Source organism: Bos mutus, chromosome 14 (genome assembly GCF_027580195.1).
Source record: "Bos mutus isolate GX-2022 chromosome 14, NWIPB_WYAK_1.1, whole genome shotgun sequence".
In the NCBI taxonomy this organism is placed as follows: Eukaryota; Metazoa; Chordata; class Mammalia; order Artiodactyla; family Bovidae; genus Bos; species Bos mutus.
Window position 1 is genome coordinate 401,288 of NC_091630.1, and position 23,680 is coordinate 424,967.

The 23,680-nt window shown below is 41.3% G+C and overlaps 1 protein-coding gene across 3 annotated transcripts in view; it reads right to left on the reverse strand.

Annotated features, from left to right (window-relative positions):
• Window positions 1-579: 579 nt before the first annotated feature.
• The window catches only part of MTBP (MDM2 binding protein), an 80,303-nt gene continuing 57,202 nt past the window's right edge, over window positions 580-23,680 (reverse strand). For 2 of the 3 annotated variants that reach the window (XM_070382856.1, XM_070382858.1), the window contains 6 exons: window positions 21,410-21,505; window positions 11,509-11,775; window positions 9,639-9,879; window positions 6,528-6,641; window positions 2,610-2,675; window positions 581-1,580 (listed from right to left, as the gene is read on the reverse strand). In XM_070382856.1, the coding sequence (XP_070238957.1) occupies window positions 1,542-1,580; window positions 2,610-2,675; window positions 6,528-6,641; window positions 9,639-9,879; window positions 11,509-11,775; window positions 21,410-21,505 (823 nt within the window). In that variant the 3' untranslated portion in view covers window positions 581-1,541. Of the gene's footprint in view, window positions 1,581-2,609; window positions 2,676-6,527; window positions 6,642-9,638; window positions 9,880-11,508; window positions 11,776-21,409; window positions 21,506-23,680 lie in introns of all 3 variants that reach the window. The other variant, XM_070382857.1, reaches the window with a different exon arrangement.

Genomic DNA, 23,680 nt, shown 5'->3' on the forward strand with positions numbered 1-23,680 from the left:
ACAGGCTGAGCCAGTCTGGCCCTGTGGCTGGCTCCCTTTTTCTCTAAGGTCCTCTCAGGGAATGCAAGTTTTACGGGAATTAACATCCGAAGAGCCGAGGCCTGCGCTCTGCTCTATTCTCCCTCGGGTCTGCCTTTTGAGGTCCCGTGCGTGGGTGTCCTACAGATGGACAGGCCTGGCCGGCAGGGTCCTCTCCTGGACACAGGCACGCGGCTCACGCAGCTGGACTTCCGCCCGGCCTGCAGCTCCTCCCGTGAGTTCAGTCCGTGCCAGAAACAGACCTGAAGTCCCTAGGCCTTTTAGATCGCTCCTGTTACCTGCTTTCACATTTATCTCGAGTATCTTGAGTACTTTTTACTTTGAAGTATTTTTATGGTGGCGGTGGTGGTTCAGTCGCTAACTCGTGTCCAACTCTTGCGACCCTGTGGACTGTAGCCCACCAGGCTCCTCTGTCCCTGGGATTCTCCAGGCAAAAACACTGGAGTGGGTTGCCATTTCCAGTATTTTTATGGGACATTCACAAAAGTTATTAAGTGTGAGCACAGCACTGAAGTTAAGTAAAAGCAGTACATTCAGACACCTGCAGACTCCACCCTGAAAAAGCTGTACTAAGGAATAATCAGTGATGTACCAGAAATATTCATTTAAGTTCCATTTACAATAAGCAAATATTAAACTCATATGTCCAACAATGCAGGATTGGTTAAATAAACTGATTCATTTGAATTATGCAGTTATTAATGATATGATATAAAAATCATTTTAATCATATTGTTATATCACATTGTTAAGTGAAAAGCAGGCTATAAATTAATATACATACATATCACACATATGACCGCAATTTTAAAAATAAATATAATGTTTATGTAGACAGAACAGTATTGGAATTTTTTCCATTCTCCTTAGTGTTTTCCACATTTTCCAAATTTACTGTCATGGGAAAACATTTTTTTTTTCTGGGAGTAGGTACTTAAGTCATTTTCACTATGTCTTATTTTCACAATTTTTGCTCTTTTTTTCATCCCAAATAAACATCAATAGCTCCAACAGTGCTGGCTCCAGGGCAGGGGTAAGGGAGCATGACTAATGTTATACGAATTTTTTGCCAATATTTTCTAAACCAAGGGTCATCCAATAAGTCAAGCTGTAGTAACACCTGAGAAAAGCCACTGGCGATGTCTTACTTAAGACTCAGCAGTTTAAATATACCTAACAACAAAGACATTTACCAAGAAGTAAAGAAATATCTTTTTCTATTTATTGAAATAATTAAATAACCAAGAGTAAAATTTTTAAACATACACAAAAATATTAACTTTAAAAATTAAAATATAGTAAAACTGTAAGTATACAAACTAAAATTACATTAACTGAGCAACTTCAAAACTATATAAGTACAGGGTATTTATGAAATTCCTTAGAAATGGAACATTAATTCTTTGAATAAAGTTTGAAATGTGTAATTTTCAAACTAAGGAAGGAAGTGGTATATAATAGATCCATCCAATTTATAATCATCCAAAGGGAATGATTCTGTCTTATTTCTTGCTTGCTTTTTCTAACACCCATTCAATTACCTACGGGGAGAAAAAATATGATTATGGTACATTCTTTTGAAAACAAAAGCGATAGAAAAATACATTGTTCAAAAGAGCATGGTAGAAAATTTAAGACAAAAAATAACACATCAGACTCTTAAAAAATACATTTTATCTTAAAAGTACCCTTTACTGGTGGGGAGGGGGAAGAGGGAGAGGCAGTCCAGGAGGAGGAGAGTGAAGCACAAGCTGTTCTGTAGCAAACGAGCTACAAGGACACTGTGCGGCACAGGGAGTGCAGCCAGGATTTCACAAGGACTGAGAGTGCAAAACCTGCAAACGCTGTGAGCCGCTATACCGTACACCTGTAACCCACACAATATTACACACCAACTACAGTTTAAAAAATTAAAGGATTATCAAACACAAAACATCAATACAGCATTTACCCCCAGAGGTGACAGAGTAGGATGCGGTGGGGAAGAGACTTCGGGGCCTCCAGGGTTCTTAAATGTTTTCTTTCTCAGCCTGAATCTTTTAAAATTCTTTTTTTTTTTTAGTTGTATGTGTTTCTTTGCATATGTATTTACATATTATATCATGAATTTTTAAACAGAAAAAAAAATCACACATTTTATTTTCTTGCTAAAGAACACTTTTTGGTGAACTTTTTTATGTTGCAGAATACAATGGTGGTGTGCTCACTGGACAAAATGAAGATACTGCTCTATTTTCTCACCTTTATTTGAAAATTTGTTTTTAAAGGATCACTAAAAATAGAATTAAACCAAGCTTTGAAAACAGCTAATCAAAATGGATTAAGTTTTCCAGCTCTTTGGATTATTCTTTTTCTTTCTGAACATTAATTTAGAAGCTCTTTTGTTAACAGAGAAATCTCTTAAATACTACTAAAGACCCTACTTACGTAAGTCCATTAAGCTATTTAACGAGTGGTCACAGGGACATAGCTGAACAGACCACTCACTAATTCTCACTGCGTGTACTACGCCTCCTGGCCGCCCAGAAACAAGACCGCAGCCTAACTGGATGCACTCACGGCACGCTTACCTGCACAACATTGTTGTTTGTTGTTTTCTTCATTTCTTCAAATAGACCCCTTGAAGTTTTAAGATCCTAAACATAAGAAAACAGAGCATTTCAAATCTGTACATTAAATTACAAAGAACAAGTCATTATTAAATAAACCTGCTGCTAAGTCGCTTCAGTCATGTCCGACTCTGTGCGACCCCATAGATGGCAGCCCACCAGGCTCCCCCGTCCCTGGGATTCTCCAGGCAAGAATGCTGGAGTGGGTTGCCGTTTCCTTCTCCAATGCATGAAAGTGAAAAGTGAAAGTGAAATCGCTCAGTCATGTCCGACTCTTAGCGACCCCATGGACTGCAGCCTACCAGGCTCCTCCATCCATGGGATTTTCCAGGCAAGAGTGCCGGAGTGGGGTGCCACTGCCTTCTCCGTGTGCGTGCTCAGTTGTGTCCAACTCTTTGTAACTCCTTGGACTGTAGCCCACCAGGCTCCTCCATCCATGGGATTTTCCAGGCAAGAGTACTGGAATGGGGTGCCATCGCCTTCTCCTAAATAAACCTGACATGATCCTAAATCATTCTATAATCATCAATGTGAAGAGGGAGAAATCACAGCAAGAGATTATCATTTAGTTCCACCCTGGAAGGCCAAAGTTCTCTAACCAAAATACACCTGTCTGTACGTAAGTCCATGCTGCTCTGAGCTCATAAACCCAACAGCACCGGCCAGACCCACACCCATCCTCAGCTGTGCACATGTGCTCAGGCGCTCAGTCGTGTCTGACTCTGCAACCCCATGGACTGCAGCCCAGCAGACTCCACTGTCCATGGGGTTCTCCTGCCTAGTACGCTGGACTGGGCTGCTGTTTCCTTCTCCATCGTCGGCTATGTGTACTCACTAATGCTTCATTACTCAGGAGACGGACATACAATTAATGTTTATTTTTCAGATAAAACACCTTTTACCTCTCTCTTCTTACTGGCTATTTCACTCCAGACACAGAGGGGATGACACTGGACATAAAACTGAAATCTCTGACTTTTAAAAAGTTAATAACCTATAACAAGTTAAAATTTAAAAAATTCACTTGTTTTACAAAAAAAGCTGTCCTCTGCTGTGCTTCCAAGTCATGCTCCGTCGAAGCAGTCACTTTCAGGGCTCTCTTCTGTTTCTCTTGTTCTACCTCCGTGTTTCTGGATAATACGCTTATTACTGCTACTGTGTGACTTCACACTTTCAGACAGTGACTGCTGTTACCCTGGATTCAGGCCTCTGAATCCTCCCACCTCCCTTCGTTTCCTCTCAGTAACAGCTGCACCACAATTTTTTTTTTTAATTAGTAAACAGTCAATGTTTGCATTTTATGCTTAAGCAAATAAAGTTTACTCCCAAGCTAAGTAACATATTATGGTTATAATTTCTCTTTCATCTAATGTTTCATTTATCCTGTGGTTGAACTATATTGGCTTAGCTTTCCAGGTACATAATTCTGCCCCTAGCCCCACAACTCTGATTAAAAAGACTGATTAAATGTACATCAAAGTTCTTCAAACACTCTCGGATACCGGGTAATCGCCCCTTCAGCTTTTCGTTTCTGCGCTGGTTTTCTTAACTGCATTCTTTAAACCCTGGAGCCCCTTCTCCCACGGCCTGCTGCAGTTTGGTCCAGCTGCTTCCTGGACCAGGTCCCACTGGAACATATCTTTCCCAGTCTAGGTAGTTTTTCTTTTATTTCTTGAGTAAGTCCCTTGTTCTACTGAATTTCATCTTCTCACAAATTCATTAAAGGTTACACAGGTGACAAAATTTTTGAGACCTTTCGTGCCTGAAGCGTCTCCACTGAATCTTCACACCTCACTGGCTTCCGTGTGTCAGTCGCTCAGCCGTGTCCTCTACTGAATCTTCACACCTCACTGGCTTCCGTGTGTCAGTCGCTCAGCCGTGTCCGACCCTTTGCGACCCCGCGGACTGTAGCCCACCAAGCTCCTCGGTCCATGGGATTCTCCAGGCAAGAACACTGGAGTGTAGCCATTCCCTTCTCCAGGGGATGTTCCCAACCCAGGGACTGAAACTGGGTCTCTTGCATTGCAGGTGGATTCCTCACTGAGCCGCCAGGGAAGGCCTGTGACTGACTTCTGGGCCAGATAAAAAATGCCAGGTAAATCACTTTCCTTCAGAATGTGAAGATGATGTTCTACCATCTGGCATGCGAGGCTACTAGAAAAGTCCAATGCCAACCTTATTCTTGAATCTTTATGTCAACTGCTTCTCTCCCAGAAAACTTCTCTGGAACTACTCTCCCCCTCCAGGAGATGTGACCTTCCACAGTGACGGGCTTGCAGAACTGCCACCCTCCAGGCAGGACGAGCTGTGTGCCCTTTCCAGCAGGAGGTTTGCATCCTTCGGTTCTGGAATGCCTTGTGTATTTCTGAAGGTTTTCTCTCCTCTCGTCTCTATTATGAGCATAATGGATCTTTCAGATTAATTCCCCCATTTTCTTATCTCACGTTTAATGTTTTTCTCCTCAATTTTGTCAGTAATACTAACTTCTGGCAAATTTCTTACTCTCACTGTTGACTATTAGTGATTTTACTGTATTTTTAATTTTAAGGAAATTTCACGTTCTATAGTTTGCACAAACAGCATCACATTCCGGTTTTGTACATGCGACTGTCTCCTTCCTGACATCCAGTTTTCATGGCGTTCTCTTCAGGCTTCTGCTCCTCCCGCGCCCCCTCTGCTCCTTTATGTTCTGACACCTGCTGAGTTAGACGCTTTCCTCAGAACTCTGCCGAGTCTCAGCTGTCTGGTCACACAGACATTTTAAAATTGTTTCCGCTGTAGCACACAGCACATGGGATCATAGTTCCCAGTCCAGGGATCAAACCCATGCTCCCTGGAGCAGAAGCACAGTCTTAGCCACTGGGCTTCCAGGGACATCCCTTCCAGTCGTATTTTAAAATGAGACAATAAAAATCTTACTGGAACTTCTGTGTGTGCAGAGCTTATTCACTGGCACCTTTGTAAGGTAGGGGAATAAGAGGTCATTGGCCTTTTCACTGCGGCCTCCCACGCGTTTCTCCTCCAGGGACTGTTTCCCACACTGCCGCAGGGTGGGAGAGAGCAAAGCCACGGGTAATACAGCCATCCTCAGCGAACGCTGTGGGGAAAGGTGTGCAGAGCAGGCTGAAGGCTCCCCGTTCACTCTGCGGACCTCTCTCTAACTCCTGCTCTTCATGGCACTCTGCCCCGCCTTCCACAACACCTGGTTTCACCAGGCTCCAAGCAGGCCCGAGACCGTGCTGGGTCTGGACTCTCAGCCCCAGGCGGGCATCGAGGCTGTCACTGCTGCTCAGCCACAACACGCATCCACGTGCTTCCTGCGCCAACGTGTGACAGCACCGCCACGGTCTTCCTTCTTCTTTTCTTGGCTTTTGCACCTTCAGTACTGTCTTTCTCGAGAGATTCTACAAGGGAACTCAAAGTGTTCCACCTGTGGTCCATCTGCAGTTTTAATCAAAAACCCACATAAAAATCTAACACCGCTTAAGTTTCACAAAACGGTTATCTGAACGGTCGGTCTGTTTGTACTACAGCGAGCTATTAGTGGATCCAGAACTAGAAACTGTATGTTTTGACACTCTGTCAGGTACCTTCACGATATACTAAGATTACCTGAGTACATAAAATAAGCTGAGCTTATGATCAACTCAAGTCAATGACCTGTTAGGCAAACACTGGGGGTGTCAGTTAAGGTACCATTCTCTATATATGAGAACTAAAATCAACCATAAAGTATTCTGACTCCAGTTTTTCTACCTCCATTAAAAAATGTGGCAATAAGGTGTCAGAGTAAAAAATATTCAATTCATACTACCTTGAGTCAAATAGGAACATTAGAACATGACCTCGATTTTGCCGTCAGTAGAGAAGACACTGTACCTTTAGGTAGAACTTGGAGATCTCAAAGAGACGCTGGCTGCAAGCAGAGAAGCACCCGTGAGCCTCCGTGATCCCGTGCTTCTTCAGGGTTTCAGCAACTACTTCTTTCAGTATCTTGAATACAACATAACATGTGACTAGTGTTTCTTACCCTGAGAGCTGAGCTCTGTAAATCACACAACCGTGTAGCTATGCTAAAGACAGTTAAGCTCATTAAGACCAAACCATTGAGAAGAAGAGACCTGAAACAGTGACACACTCACATGTCACAGGGTAGCTGTCGGGCAGAGAGGACTGAAGCGTCCCAAGAGAGGGTCTCATGTGCTGAGCTCTGAGTCAACATCAGAATGGGAATGGTACACACAGCAGGGATAGGTATACACAGGTGTGTCCTTGTTTTTTATTACGGAAAATTTCAAACACTATAAAGAGAATATATTTTCTAACAAAATCTCTCTCTCTATATATATACATGTATCAGGACTACATGTAAGAGCTGGTTTTATATATATATATATATATAAAAATCATTATATATTTATATATATAAACAAATATAATTATGTGATTATAATTATATATTTTATATAAATATATTTATACATAATCTATATATAAATTATAAATATATATATGAACTATATATAAGAGCTGGCTCTATACATATATAAATATATATACATCAGTTCAGTTCAGTCGCTCAGTCGTGTCCAACGCTTTGCGACCCATGAATATCAGCACGCCAGGCCTCCCTATCCATCACCAACTCCCGGAGTTCACCCAAACTCACATCCATAGAGCCAGTGATGCCATCCAGCCATCTCATCCTCTGTCGTCCCCTTCTCCTCCTGCCCGCAATCCCTCCCAGCATCAGAGTCTTTTCCAATGAGTCAACTCTTCGCATGAGATGGCCAAAGTATTGGAGTTTCAGCTTTAGCATCATTCCTTCCAAAGAAATCCCAGGGCTGATCTCCTTTAGAATGGACTGGTTGGATCTCCTTGCAGTCCAAGGGACTCTCAAGAGTCTTCTCCAACACCACAGTTCAAAAACATCAATTCTTAGGCGCTCAGCCTTCTTCATAGTCCAACTCTCACATCCATACATGATCACTGGAAAAACCACAGCCTTGACTAGACGGACCTTTGTTGGCAAAGTAATGTCTCTGCTTTTCAATATGCTATCTAGGTTGGTCATAACCTTCCTTCCAAGGAGTAAGCGTCTTTTAATTTCATGGCTGCAGTCACCATCTGCAGTGATTTTGGAGCCCCAAAAAATAAAGTCTGACACTGTTTCCACTGTTTTCCCATCTATTTCCCATGAACTGATGGGATCAGATGCCATGATCTTCGTTTTCTGAATGTGAGCTTTAAGCCAACTTTTTCACTCTTCACTTTCATCAAGAGGCTTTTTAGTTCCTCTTCACTTTCTGCCATAAGGGTGGTGTCATCTGCATATCTGAGGTGATTGGTATTTCTCGCGGCAATCTTGATTCCAGCTTGTGCTTCTTCCAGCTCAGCGTTTCTCATGATGTACTCTGCATAGAAGTTAAATAAGCAGGGTGACAGTATATAGCCTTGAGGTACTCCTTTTCCTATTTGGAACCAGTCTGTTGTTCCATGTCCAGTTCTGTTTCTTCCTGACCTGCATATAGGTTTCTCAAGAGGCAGGTCAGGTGGTCTGGTACTCCCATCTCTTTCAGAATTGTCCACAGTTTATTGTGATCCACACAGTCAAAGGCTTTGGAATAGTCAATAAAGCAGAAATAGATGTTTTTCTGGAACTCTCTTGCTTTTTCAATGATCCAGCGGATGTTGGCACTTTGATCTCTGGTTCCTCTGCCTTTTCGAAAACCAGCTTGAACATCTGGAAGTTCACGTATTGCTGAAGCGTGGCTTGGAGAATTTTGAGCATTACTTTACTAGCGTGTGAGATGAGTGCAATTGTGAGGTAGTTTGAGCATTCTTTGGCATTGCCTTTCTTCGGGATTGGAACGAAAACTGACCTTTTCCAGTCCTGTGGCCACTGCTGAGTGTTCCAAATTTGCTGGCATACTGAGTGCAGCACTTTCACAGCATCACCTTTCAGGATTTGAAATAGCTCAACTGGAATTCCATCACCTCCACTAGCTTTGTTCGTAGTGATGCTTTCTAAGGCCCACTTGACTTCACATTCCAGGATGTCTGGCTCTAGGTGAGTGATCACACCATCATGATTATCTGGGTTGTGAAGACCTTTTTTGTACAGTTCTTCTGTGTACTCTTGCCGCCTCTTCTTAATATCTACTGCTTCTGTTAGGCCCATACCATTTCTGCCCTTTATCGAGCCCATCTTTGCATGAAATGTCCCCTTGGTATCTCTAATTTTCTTGAAGACATCTCTAGTCTTTCCCATTGTTGTTTTCCTCTATTTCTTTGCATTGATTGCTGAGGAAGGCTTTCTTATCTCTTCTTGCTGTTCTTTGGAATTCTGCATTCAGATGCTTATATCTTTCCTTTTCTCCTCTGCTTTTTGCTTCTCTTCTTTTCACAGCTATTTGTAAGGCCTCCCCAGATAGCTATTTTGGTTTTTTGCATTTCTCTTCCATGGGGATGGTCTTGATCCCTGTCTCCTGTGAGGACTATATATAAGACCTGGCTATATATATATATATACACACACACACACGAGGACTATATATAAGAGCTGGTTTTATATATATATAGACTATATATAAGACCTGGCTATATATATAATATATATATATGAAGACTATATATAAGAGCTGGTTATATATATATAAATATATATAAGGAGGATCCATCTGGGGCTCCTTCTGCTCCTTCACACCCCGACTTGCACTTTCCCATTACCCTTCTTTCACTGAACTATTATTATGTGGCTGCACCACGGGGCAGGATCTCAGCTCCCAATCAGGGACTGAATCTGGGCCACAGCAGTGAAAGCCTGGAATCCTCACCAAGAGGCCACCAGGGAACTCCTTGGTATTATTTTAAAGTAAATTACAGACCACTTCATTTCATTGATAAACTTTTTTGACAAACATCTGAAATGAATCAAATAAGAACGTTTCTTCCCGTGTAGACTGAGAGAGTCAGGAAGCGGATCTTTACCCGCGTGTGCTTCTGTGATCGGGATTCCTTCGCGGGCCTTGATGTTTCTGATTCACGCACAGCTTTTGGACCTGAGCCAGCCTTGGCAGTGGCTCCGGGAGTTTCACTGCTCAGCGCAGAGGGACACGTCACAGGTAATGGCCGCTCTGCCCGCAGCTTTCTGGAAGGGACCGCGTGGTGATGGTGACCACTGCCACTTGTCTGAGAAAGAAGAGAATCTGAACTTCCAGATCTCACAAGTCTGTTGCAGGGGCAAGACCAGAACACAGATTAAGGGAGTCACCAATCACGTTCATTTTCTTTCCTCAACACTACAGCTATAATCATCAACATATAAACCCCAGGAGAGCAAACACAATTTCTTGTTACTACTGCCTTAAATAAGCAATCAACATGGCATTACACAGTTGCTCCTTTAGTTCTTCAAATGAGAAACAAGAACACAGAAAGCAGTGAATAATAATCTAGGATTTTAGCTCAGAGGAAAAGCAACAAGTGATACTACTGTCTCCCTTCCTGTCAATTTACAATTTCTCACATAAACCAGAGATGGCACTCCAGGCAGTACTGTTTATAGACAAGTTAATTTTGATAAAGAAACCCTAATAATCATGCTTGTTATAGCCATTCAACTACGTGTAGAAGATAAGCTGTTAAAACAAACAGAAATAGAACTAGAAAAGTGATTTTAGTTTCGATTTTTCTAAGATGTTTAAATTTCTTTTTCCAAGAAAGGGTCTCAGACTCTTCAATTCTGCTAACCTATAGGACACAGTGTTACTCTCTTTTCCAGAACACATAGACATCAATCACAGTCAGAAATAAAAAAATTACTAAAAAACATAGTATCCTAAATATTAATGGATTTGCTTTTTAGCTTTATCAGGTGAAAAAAGTATCATGAATTTATAACAATAATTTAGTTATTCATATCAGGGAAACAGTATTCTAATATATATATATATATATTGCTACACTGCATGACATGCACGCTAAGATTAGTGCAGAATTAAACCTGCGCTCCCTGCACAGGAAGCATGGAATCTTAACCACTGGAAAGTCCTTAATACTTATTACTGTTTAAGACAGTTTCACTTTAAGATATTTGATACTTTTTGAAAGGCTTACATATGATAAGAATTTAAGGTTTGTTTTAGGTGCCAAAGACCTAAATTTGACAAAAGTTCCAAAGATATATAAAGATATATAAATTCAATAGAAATTAGGCTGTTTATTTCATGAGCTTCTAATTTTTGTTCAAGTATTTGGACATTTTATCTAGCTAGCAAATAAAGTAGCTAGAATAGTCTCATTTTTATGGTGTATTATGTAGGCTTTAAAGCTATATTTTGTATGAAACAAGTTATTTTAAAATGGTGCCAGTGGTTAGGACTCCGTGCTTTCACTGCCAAGGCGCGGATTCAGTCGTAAGCTGCAGTCCTGAAGCCCCTTGTTCAAGGGGCCAGTGCAGGCAGCAGACAGCGGGAGGAGGCAGAAAAACTGCATCTCTCAATATCCTCTTCAACAGAGCATCTCCTCTGCTTTATCTATGGAGAAGACCGCCAGTGTTCCATGGTTTAAAAACCTGACAATCCCTTGTGCCAATGGACTGTATATTAGTATTATAAAGCCAGAAAGAATGTGATTTTCCCCAAGTCATTTCTCTTTATAACTTATAAGCATAATCATCAACTGCTCACAAAAGAAACAAACTCCTGGTATGAAAGCGTCACCAATCTACGCTATGAAAGCGTATAAAGTCCACACAGAAAGCAACTTAAAAAATATGAATGATTAATATGAAAAAAAATTACCCTAAGACTAAAACACTTTCCATCAAGATACTATTTTTGTGCACTTCATATATCACCTTTTGGGGGGATAAAGGCAGTTCACATCTTTTGATCTCCTTTTCACTCGGGAGACGTCGGTCCGGAGCTCCCTTTGCAGAGCTTCTCCGTCAGGGACACTCAGGGGCTCTGACAAAACCGCAGGAGATGGAAGCGGGCTGAGCACGGTGGGTCCCGGAGAACTCCCCCTGGCGCAGGTGCTCTGGGTCTCATAACGAATAAGACGGGATTGCAGCTCTGAAAATCCCCCATCTCTCTCTAATGCCTTCCGGTCATCCAAGCAGTACCTGAGCAAGAGAAAGATCTTTAACATCAAAAACTCTGCTGCAGCAATGGGCTATTTCCTGCCACCTGCAAAGAGCAAAACATTTACTTAAAAAGTTCTTACAAAACTTCCTAATAATTGTTGGGAGCGTGAGTGAATAACCAATTTCCCTCACAAGTTCAGTTTTTTCCAGCCTGCTACATGACACAGCAAAAGATTAAAAAAAAAAACAAAAAAAACAGTGAGGTACAATCTGATTCCTCTTTGACTGTTTCTGGGCAACAGATTAAGTTAATCCTCTGGTTTATTTTCAAAATAATACAGTTGCTGTTTTGATACCTTCTAAGTCTCTACCAACCTCTGATTCCTCAGCACGGCTGATATGTAATGATGTGAAATGCTGACTTCCGTTAGAAAGGGCAAGTTTGTTTTCAACACAAAGATTAGGAGGGTATAAAGGCATTCTAAACTGGCTCAACAAACACAGCTCAGAACACTCTGACATTCCCCTTTGAAACTCACTTCCACCTTAGGCTGACGACAAATTCTTCTTCAAAGTCTGGCTGACTATGGATCTGGTTTCTAGCCAAATCTGATCTAAGATGTCAGGCAGCTGTCTGTTCAGTGAATGCTTCTGGACAAGAGTCCCCACATTGTTAAGGACAACAAATAAGTTTATCAGGGAAGTCACCTATGAGACACATGATGTTGGAAAACCCTTCACTTTCTCCCTCTGTGCAATGTATCGAGGAAACTCAAACAGTGTCCCATATACAATGACAGGACTGCAGACATCAGACTTTTTCTGTTATCTGTCCTCTTGTAGATTCTAAGAAGTTCCTTAAATCAGAACTTTGGGGCTATAAGCTTTTAGTCCAATGTTTAAGGAGTGTATCATGACCCCAGTGTCTGATTGCCTGGGGGAGGCTTTAAGGGCTTTCTCTTTCCCTTGTGACATGTATTCTGATTTCTAAGAGTAGAGAACCAGACTCCCTGGACTTAAATCTGCCTCTACCGTCATGTAAACATGGCCAAACTACTTAATTTTATCTACACTCTTGCTGCCTCCTCTGCAAGATGAGATTTACAGCAGTTACCTCAAAGAGCTATGGTGAAGATTCCTTGAATGGACAGACACAAGCACTCAGAATCAGTGCCTGGAACCCGCCAGCAGAGCAGTCAAGAGATACACGCTGCTGCCATCATCACCAACACAGTGGTTTTACACTCCACCACGGCAAATCTCACAGTGCGCTAACGATGCGAGCAAAGCCAGGACTCAGACCCCAGGTGGTGACCCCAGAGTCTGACCTGAACCGATTTAGTATGTAAGCTTTCATGTAAGGGATAAGGATCACCTTACTCAGGGGTCAACTCACAGATGCACATTGGAATCACCTGACAAGTTTTCACGAGCTGCTAGTGCCCAGAGTTTCTGACTCAGCTGGTCTGGGGTTGGCGTTTAGGACTGTTTTTTTTAAAGCTACCTAGGTGATTCTATGGAGAAGGAAATGGCCACCCACTCCAGTACTCTTGCCTGGAGAATCCCATGGAGGGAGGAGCCTGGTAGGGTAAAGTCCATGGGGTCGCAAAGAGTCGGACATGACTGAGTGACTTCACTTTCACTTTTCACTTTCACACATTGGAGAAGGACATGACAACCCACTCCAGTGTTCTTGCCTGGAGAATCCCAGGGACGGGGGAGCCTGGTGGGCTGCCGTCTATGGGGTCGCACAGAGTCGGACACGACTGAAGCGACTTAGCAGCAGCAGCAGCTGGTGATTCTAAATTGTAGCTAGGACTGAAACAGCTCTGATATAACCCAACAATTTAACAGGCGAAAAAACTAAGATTGTTAACTCGTGGCAGAAAAGTGACTAGAACCTAGATCTCTCAACTCTCTAACATTCTTTCTCCAGTCCGTTGTTTAATAAAACATATTTCATTAAAAACCAGCAGCAACCCTAAGGATTACTGATGAGTCCTATTTCTATCCTGGGCAACTGACAGAATCTAGAATACAACTAAGAACCATGAATGCTAAGGACAAGCTGTAGGCAAGAGGAAATGTAATCCCTGATTAGCCTACAGGAAATTTTTGAGAGGGAAAAAAATGTATAGTTTGACTCCAATACAATTTTTCCTACTCTAAGATTTCGATTCTAAGACGCAGATTTTTCCTTCCAGTTCTACCATCTCTCGATCACAGCTGCTCCCAGCGTCATGCCTTTAACTGAATGACGGGCACCGCCGTGTTGACTCTAATTGCCATCTGAAATGTCTTCACCATGATGTTCCTATCGTTTGGCACTGAAACAAGACATGACTTTGTCAGTCAGAAAGGGCCAGAGACAGAGCAGCAGGCGCAGGGTGACCCTGGACAGCAGGGGAGCCAATACCCACTCCTGGATGAAGGAGCGCACGCCCGTATTTTCTCACAAAACAACAGCCAAGTGCTTTCTGTATCCAGAGAAAGAAAAATACCTAACAGAAGATTAAGCTGCTGCTGTACTAACCTATCAATACAAGGCAGACAAGACACTGCCGAGCACACACCAAGCAATGCCAGTGAACGCTGGAAAAACTCCCAAACACACTGGAACAGATGAAAGAAAGTTCAATGCAACAAGAGACCAGTGTGGCCACCTGACGGTCACAGTTTGACAGTGGAATTTCAGTTTGTTCAAGAAGACGCTGCATCTTACAATCAACGGGCTCTTACACTCCAGGATAAGAGAAACAAGTGAAAAACGAGCCAACAGTAGACAGATTTCATTTTGCCTTTGGAAAACACTGATTTGCACTTAAACAGTTTATATATTTCTTCCAAATATACCTTAAGCCTGAGTAGAGCAAGAGCTCAAGGACTCCCAAGGGTCACAGCAACGTAAGAGGAGGAGAGCACTCTCTGCAGTTTCCTATTTACTTTAAGGCTTCACTTGAGCGCTGTTTAGAGGAGTCGGCCTACACAGTTTACACCAGAACTTGGAAAAGCGAGTTTCCGGATTCACTGTGCTTACCCGCACATTCACTGCTTTGATCTCAAAGGCTCAGGCTTAAGGAAACGGAGTCACGTCTAGCTACGTTCTTTTGCTTAAGGGGGTTTCATTTTATAAACTCCTCAAATTCGTATTTCAACTGTTCTTTTCTTTCCCACAGACAAAAGCTCGGTGTTGTTCCATGTATATGTGTTGCTCCTGGTTACTGTTTAGTAGTACTGCGTTACATACACATATCAGTTTATTTATTGATCTATTGATGAAATAAGGCTATTTCCAGTTTGGATTATTATGAATACAACTACTCTGTGGGTTCTTTTACAAGTGTTTCTGTGGTGTTACATTTTCATTTCTCTTAGGAAAATGACTATTAGAAATGCTGAGCCATGGGGTTTAAGCTATGTTCAGTTTCATAAGAATCTGCCAGATCCTTTTCTGAACTAAATATGCCATTTTATACTTCCACTAATAATATTGGAGAGTTCTGATTGTTCTATACACTTGTCAATACTGATCAGTTTTAATTTTAGCTATTCTGGTGACTACATGGGAATTTTATTTATGGATGCACTATAATTTATTGAACCAAGTTCCTACAGTTAGACCTTATTTCCAATGTTTATTTGAAATAACACTATGAAAAGTACCCTTGCAAAATTACTTTCAGTGTATACACTAATTTTATCATTGAGCAAAGGTTATCAATCTGATACTATACAAAATTGCATGGCTTTTGGTAAATTACTGATCACTCTAAGTAAATAATATTTATTTCACTTATATGCAGAGTACATCATGAGAAACGCTGGGCTGGAGGAAGCACAAGCTGGAATCAAGATTGCCGGGAGAAATATCAACAACCTCAGATATCTAGATGACACCACCTACTGAGAGTTTCCAGGGGGACTCCTGATGCTCGATCCCGCCTTTGCGTATGCCGAACCTCCTTCCTCATGACCTTTGCCACAGGTGGAGCTCCTCACACCGGCTCCCGGCAACCACCCTTATGGCAGAAAGTGAAGAAGAACTAAAGAGCCTCTTGGTGAAAGTGGAGAGTGAAAAAGTTGGCTTAAAGCTCAACATTCAGAAAACGAAGATCATGGCATCTGGTCCCATCACTTCATGGCAAATAGATGGGGAATCAGTGGAAACAGTGGCTGACTTTACTTTTCAGGGCTCCAAAATCACTGCAGATGTTGATTGCAGCCATGAAATTAAAAGACGCTTACTCCTTGGAAGGAAAGTTATGACCAACCTATAGAGCACATTAAAATGCAGAGACATTACTTTGCCAACAAAGGTCTGTCTACTCAAGGCATTGGTTTTTCCAGTGGTCATGTATGGATGTGAGAGTTGGACTATAAAGAAAGCTGAGCGCAGAAGAATTGATGCTTTTGAACTGTGGTGTTGGAGAAGACTCTTGAGAGTCCCTTGGACTGCAAGGAGACCCAACCGGTCAATCCTAAAGGAGATCAGTCTTGGGTGTTCATTGGAAAGACTGATGTTGAAGCTGAAGCTCCAATACTTTGGCCACCTGATGCAAAGAGCTGACTCATTTGAAAAGACCCTGATGCTGGGAAAGATTGAAGGCAGGAGGAGAAGGGGACGACAGAGGATGAGATGGTTGGATGGCATCACCAACTCAATGGACATGGGTTTGGGTGGACTCCAGGAGTTGGTGATGGACAGGGAGGCCTGGCGTGCTGCGGTTCATGGGGCTGCAAAGAATAGGACACGACTGAGTGACTGAACTGAACTGATCACTCTCCCATACAGGTAGCAACAATTTAGACTCCGAGCTGGTGGCTCATGCCCTGTACTATCAGTGTGGTCTTACGGGTGGAGAGGACTCTCGCTGCTGTTTCAGTTTACGTTCGTAACGTAACTTTAAACGGCTGACTGGTAAAGAAAACACCTTCCACTGTGTACTGGTCCTATGCGTCTCCTGTCTCGTGCACGAATGGCCTTAAGATGCTGCCAGCTCCCACATTCTCCTTATTCACACGGTGTTGACAGTATTTCAGTCCTTTCACATGTCTTCCTTGAAATACTTCACCTCAGTTTATCAACAGACAATGAGATTTCTTTCACTGGCACAAACCAAGGATATGATTTCATGCTTTAAAAATAAAGGTTTCCTCTACTGCCACAGTAATAAGGAACAATCTCCCTCTCACGTCAACAATGATCTTCATGATTTGGTCTCAATATAGTACAGTATACGTCTTTAGTCTTATTCAGAAACAAAAATGGTATTTCCTCTTTCTAGAATCTGTACCACTGCACTTCATTCCTCGCATTAGTTCAGTTGCTCAGTCGTGTCCGACTCTTTGCGACCCCATGGACTGCAGCACGCCAGGCCTCCCTGTCCATCACCAACTCCCAGAGCTTACTCAAACTCATGTCCACTGAGTTGGTGATGCCATCCAACCATTTCATCCTCTGTCGTCCCCTTCTCTTCCTGCTTTCAATCTTACCCAGCATCAGCGTCTTTTCAAATGAGTCAGTTCTGCACATCAGGTGGCCAAAGCAATGGAGTTTTAGCTTCAGCATCAGTCCTTCCAATGAATATTTAGGACTGATCTCCTTTAGGATGGACTGGTTGGATCTCCTTGTAGTCCAAGGGACACTCAGGAGTCTTCTCCAACAGCACAGTTCAAAAGCATCAATTTTTCAGCTCTCAGCTTTCTTTATGGTCCAACTCTCACATCCATACATGACTACTGGAAAAACCATAGCTTTGAATAGACAGACCTTTTTTGGCAACTCAGTGTCTCTGCTTTTTAATATGCTGTCTAGGTTGGTCATAGCTTTTCTTCCAAAGAGCAAGTGTCTTTTAATTTCATGGCTGCAGTCACCATCTGCAGTGATTTTGGAGCACAAAAAATTAAAGTTTGTCACTGTTTCCATTGTTTCCCCATCTATTTGCCATAAATTGATGGGACCAGATGCCATGATCTTAGTTTTTTGAATGTGGATTTTTAAGCCAACTTTTTCACTCTCCTCTTTCACTTTCATCAAGAGGCTCTTCAGTTCTTTTTCACTTTCTGCCATAAGGGTGGTGTCATCGGCATATCTGAGGTTATTATTTCTCCTGCAATCTTGATTCCAGCTTGTGCTTCTTCCAGCCTGGCATTTCTCATGATGTACTCTGCATATAAGTTAAATAAGCAGGGTGACAATATACAGCCTTGACATACTCCTTTTCCTATTTGGAACCAGTCTGTTGTTCCATGTCCAGTTCTAACTGTTGCTTCCTGACCTGCATACAGATTTCTCAGGAGGCAGGTCAGGTGGTCTGATATTCCCATCTCTTCAAGAATTTTCCAGTTTGTTGTGATCCACACAAAGGCTTTAGCATACTCAATAAAGCAGAAATAGATGTGTTTTTTGGAACTCTCTTGCTTTGGCAATTTGATCTCTGGTTCCTCTGCCTATGGGTTGGAGAATTTTGAGCATTACTTTGCTAGCGTGTTAGATGAGTGCAATTGTGTGGTAGTTTGAGCATTCTTTGGCATTGCCTTTCTTTGGGATTGGAATGAAAACTGACCTTTTGTACTCCTGTGGCCACTGCTGAGGTTTCAAAATTTGCTGATATATCAAGTGCACCACTTTCACAGCATCACCTTTCAGGATTTGAAATAAATCAATTGGAATTTCATCACCTCCACTAGCTTTGTTCATAGTGAGGGTTCCTAAGGCTCACTTGTCTTCTCATTCCAGGATGTCTGACTCCAGGTGAGTGATCACACCATCGTGGTTATCTGAGTCATGAAATCTATTTTGTATAGTTCTTCTGGGTATTGTTGCCACCTCTTCTTAATATCTTGTGCTTCTGTTAGGTCCATACCATTTCCATCCTTTATTGTGCCCATTGTTTGCATGAAATGTTCCCTTGGTATCTCTAATTTTCTTGAAAAGATCTCTAGTCTTTCCCATTCTGTTCTTTTCCTCTATTTCTTTGAGGAAGGCTTTCTTATCTCTCCTTGCTATTTTTTGGAACTCTCCATTCAAATGGGTATATCTTTCCTTTTGTCCTTTGCCTTTCTCTTCTTTTCTCAGCTATTTGTAAGGCCTCCTCTACAATGTCACAAACCTCTGTCCCTAGTTGTTCAGGCACTCTATCAGATCAAACCCTTGAATCTATTTGTCACTTCCACTGTATGATCCTAAGGGATTTGATTGAGGTCATACCTGAATGGTCTGTGTTTTTCCCTACTTTCTTCAATTTAAATCTGAATTTTGCAATAAGGAGTTCATGATCTGAGCCATAGTCAGCTCCTGGTCTTGTTTTTGCTGACTGTATAGAGCTTCTCCATTTTTGGCTGCAAAGAATATAATCAATCTGATTTCGGTGTTGACCATCTGGTGATGTCCATGTGTAGAGTCTTCTCTTGTGTTGTTGGAAGAGGGTGTTTGCTATGACCAGTGCATTCTCTTGGCAAATCTCTATTAGCCTTTGCCCTTCTTCATTCTGTACTTCAAGGCCAAATTTGCCTGTTACTCCAGGTGTTTCTTGACTTCCTACTTTTGCATTCCAGTCCCCTATAATGAAAAGGACATCTTTTTGGGGTGTTAGATCCAGATGGTCTGGTAGGTCTTCGTAGAACCATTCAACTTCAGATTCTTCAGCATTACTGGTTGGGGCAAAGACTTGGATTACTGTGATACTGAATGGTTTGCCTTGGAAATGAACAGAGATCTTCTGTCATTTTTGAGATTGTACCCAAGTACTGCATTTCAGACTCTCTTGTTGACTATGAGGGCTACTCCATTTCTTCTAAGGGATTCTTGGCCACAGTAGTAGATATAATGGTCATCTGAATTAATTTCACTCATTCCAGTCCATTTTAGTTCACTGATTCCTAAAATGTCAATGTTTAGTCTTGCCATCTCCTGTTTGACCACTTCCAATTTGCCTTGAATCATGGACCAAACAATCCAGGTTCCTATGCAATACTGTTCTTTACAGCATTGGACCTTGCTTCTATCACCAGGCACATCCACAACTGCATGTTGTTTCTGCTTTGGCTCAGCCTCTTCATGCTCTGGAGTTATTTCTCCACCGATCTCCAGTAGCACCTCCAACAGGCCACCCACTGACCTGGGGAGTTCATCTTTCAGTGTCATTATCTTTTTGTTTTTTTCATACTATTTATGGGGTTCTCAAGGCAAGAATACTGAAATGGTTTGCCATTCCCTTCTCCAGTGGACCACATTCTGTCAGACCTGTCCACCATGACCCGTCCTTCTTAGGTAGCCCCACATGGGATGGTTCATAGTTTCACTGAGTTAGACAAGGCTGTGGTCAATGTGATCAGTTTGGTTAGTTTCCTGTGATTGTGGTTTTCATTCCTCCCATAGACACTGCCTTTTTGGTCAGATAAATTCCTCTTCATTCCTTCAAACTTAGTTCAGATGTCCTCAATGGAATTCTCAATTTGTGGTGTTTACTTGTTTCACACACTGGGAAGTGTTATATACTGGTATTTTTAACACCGTTTACATTCTGAAACTCCAGTACTTTGGCCACCTCACGTGAAGAGTTGACTCACTGGAAAAGACTCTGATGTTGGGAGGGACTGGAGGCAGGAGGAGAAGGGGACAGAGGATGAGATGGCTGGATGGCATCACCGATTCAATGGACATGATTTTGGGTGAACTCCGGGAGTTGGTGATGGACAGGGAGGCCTGGAGTGCTGCGATTCATGGGGTCACAAAGAGTCGGACACGACTGAGCGCCTGAACTGAACTGAATTGAACTGACATCCTACTAAAGTCATGTCTTTCTTTCTCCCCTACTAGAGTACATGTTTCTTAAGGGCCAAAATACTTGTCTTACAGTCTTTTGTATCTTTAGCCCCTGAGTGAATCACTATCAGTAAAGAAGGTTTAAAGTTATGTCACATAAAGATTAAGTTTACAAGACAACCAAAGTAGTATATCTCTTTTGCTCACTGATAAAGGTGCTTCTCGGAGAAGGCAAGAGATCAAGGTAAAATCAAGTCCTTTTCTATTTTCACTTATGGAAAATCAATATAAAATAATGCTTTGCTTTAGGAATGTGAAATAGTTTGCAAAATGAACCACTAGGGTCTTGCAAATTTAACCTAAAATATATTATTTCCATCATTTCCTTTCTTATCCCAGTGAATGGTAGATGCACACATGGCCTCAGGAACTGCTGATGCTTCTAATTCTAAGTAAGAGAACCCTTTGAAATTTTATTCAAACAGGTCAATTAAAATTCCATAAAAATGTACACACAATTAACATATTGCAAATGAGAATACATTTCATCTAACAGTTTCTGGGCAGTGACAATGACCAGAGAATATCAATGTGCCCAGTAGTGTAAATATACATTTACATACAATATACAAAGTAGGGGCCAAAATAATTCTGACTAAAATACCCAATAACTAATAATAGGACATTTAAATGTAAAACTGATTAATCAACAGATATCTTTCTTTTACCAACAGAAGACGAATTATTTGAGTATGTAATACTTGTTTTTTGAGGGTTTTTTGACATACTTTCTCTTTGGTTCTCTATCTCAACTTCTATCAGTTTGTTACAGTCATTCTTCACAGTCACAGAAGATAAGCCACATTAAGAACACACAGAAGAATAAAATGAAAATTAAAAACTCACTCAATTCCATGATAATGACATACTGAAGCTTTTTCAAAAGGTAAACCGCGAAGTTTCTGAGGACTAAGTTCTGGTGTCAGGACAAAAGTCTTCTCCCTGAAACAAAAAGCTTTCCATTTGCATATATTTGGTGAGAAAGTTCAAGAAACTGTCTAAAGAAGGAAGTCTGACTTCCTTCTCTATAACTAGATATTATATGGGATTAAAACTGAATTATATCAGGAAGCCAAAGAAGAAAATGAAGTAAGGTTAAGCCTAGGGGTTTCGTCACTTACATTTTCTCTGTCCCAAGCTTCTAAATATGATAATATTACTTATTTTACAAAACTATTCTGAGAAATGGTTAAATGAAGAATAGAACATGATCTGTAGGGGAAATTCAAGAAGCAGCATTATTCCTGAAGCATATGTTATTCTTGGTGTAGTAAACTGCTTATGCATTTATTAACAGTTAAATTCTTTTCTTGCAGTGGAATAATTAAAGTCAAACTCAAATCTTCAGTAACAAAAGAGGTATTTAGTTCCTACTATACCACATGGGGAATCCAGATTTTTCTATGCCTGGGAACAGTCATTTTGACACCTATTTTAAGAATCAGTGACCTTTTAAACATCAGTGGATATAAAGACTAACTGCTGATCTCAGCTCTTCTTCTAACGCTGGTTCCAATCAGCAGGTGTGTCGGAACCAGTCCCGTGGTGAACTTAAATAAACACTCACGCTCAGCCCCTCCACGTCGGCACCTACAGTCAGGTTAAGCTTTCTGAGTTATTCTAAGAAGAGCCCTCCTTCTCTGCCTGGGTTGGGAGGCACTGTTCTGATGAACTGCATCATGATTCCTGGAGCTCAGAACAGGTTAGAGGTAGGAATGGGAGAATTATGCAAGTTTCTGTACACTGCTAATAGGCAGAAGGAGACACCAGGGGCTTGACTTCAGAAGACTTACAAATGGTAAACAGAAAAACAAGTAGGTAGTGGAGTATCAAGAATAATTCACTATCACACTCCCCCCCTTGGCTTTAGTAATGAAAACTGCCCATATGACACTGAATATTATCTATAGAGTTTAAGATAAGCATTTGAAATTATTACATTAAAATGTAAGACATATGCAAGTTAATGAATCCTGAAAACCAGGATTTATATTCTAATGCATTCATTTAAAGTGCTTCACATAAAGTAACACTAATAAATGGCAATGATCCCAGTATTTTATGACTAGCTATTCAAGGGAATAATTCTGTAATATAAAACTATTTAGGTGCCTAGCATTTCAATTCCTTCTTTTACCACGTTGTCTTCCATTTATTTTAATCTCTCCCAGCAACTTTATCTATTTGTGTTTAATTTTACTCACACCTTGTTCTTTCTGAAGGAAATGCTTTATAAGTATGGATTTTGTCAATGTTTAATACTTCGTTTATATGTACAGGTGTCGTTCCTGTACTTTGCTTAATATTGCTTTTCAGGTGGTTCCTCAGTAGACAGTTAATAAAAGCCCACAGGTCCTTGAGTCATTACCATGAAAGCTCATCCTTCAACTTTAACACAAGATATAGTTGATAATGACACAGTTCTTTACTAACATCAAGGAATTATATAAAACTTCCCTAGATAAATTACTGGTAAGCTACAGGGAGAATTAATAGTATCCCTCCTTGACACTGCAGCTACAAAGACATTCTGGTCAAAAAGAGTACAACCTACATAATTCAGTTTTGGCAAACCCATCTGACTCTGCCAGTTCACGCTTAATAATTTGGAAGGACAGGAATCCAATAACTAAATAGATGAAAACGTATATATAATTCTTCCCTTTCTTGATTCCCACAGTAAGGATTATCAATCTCTCAAAGCTATAAGAAAATTACTCTAAAATTATACTGTTTTTGTCATTAAAATCATTAAGTCATTAAAACTCAGAACTATTAAGACCATCATATCTCCTAAGTTGCTCCCCATCTCTCTCTCTCTTTAGTGACCACGCACATGATAAATTCTTTCCAAAATCAACCCTTAAATTCGGGCTTCCCTGGTGGCTCAGACGGTAAAGCGTCTTCCTGTAATGTGGGAGACCCGGGTTTGATTCCTGGGTCAGGAAGACCCCCTGGAGAAGGAAATGGCAATCCACTCCAGCACTCTTGCCTGGAAAATCCCATGGATGGAGGAGCCTGATAGGCTACAGTCCATGGGGTCGCAAAGAGTCCTACTTGCCAAAACAAGCTTTGTAAAAGTAATCAAAATGTTCTATAATTTTTAAAGTCCTTTGG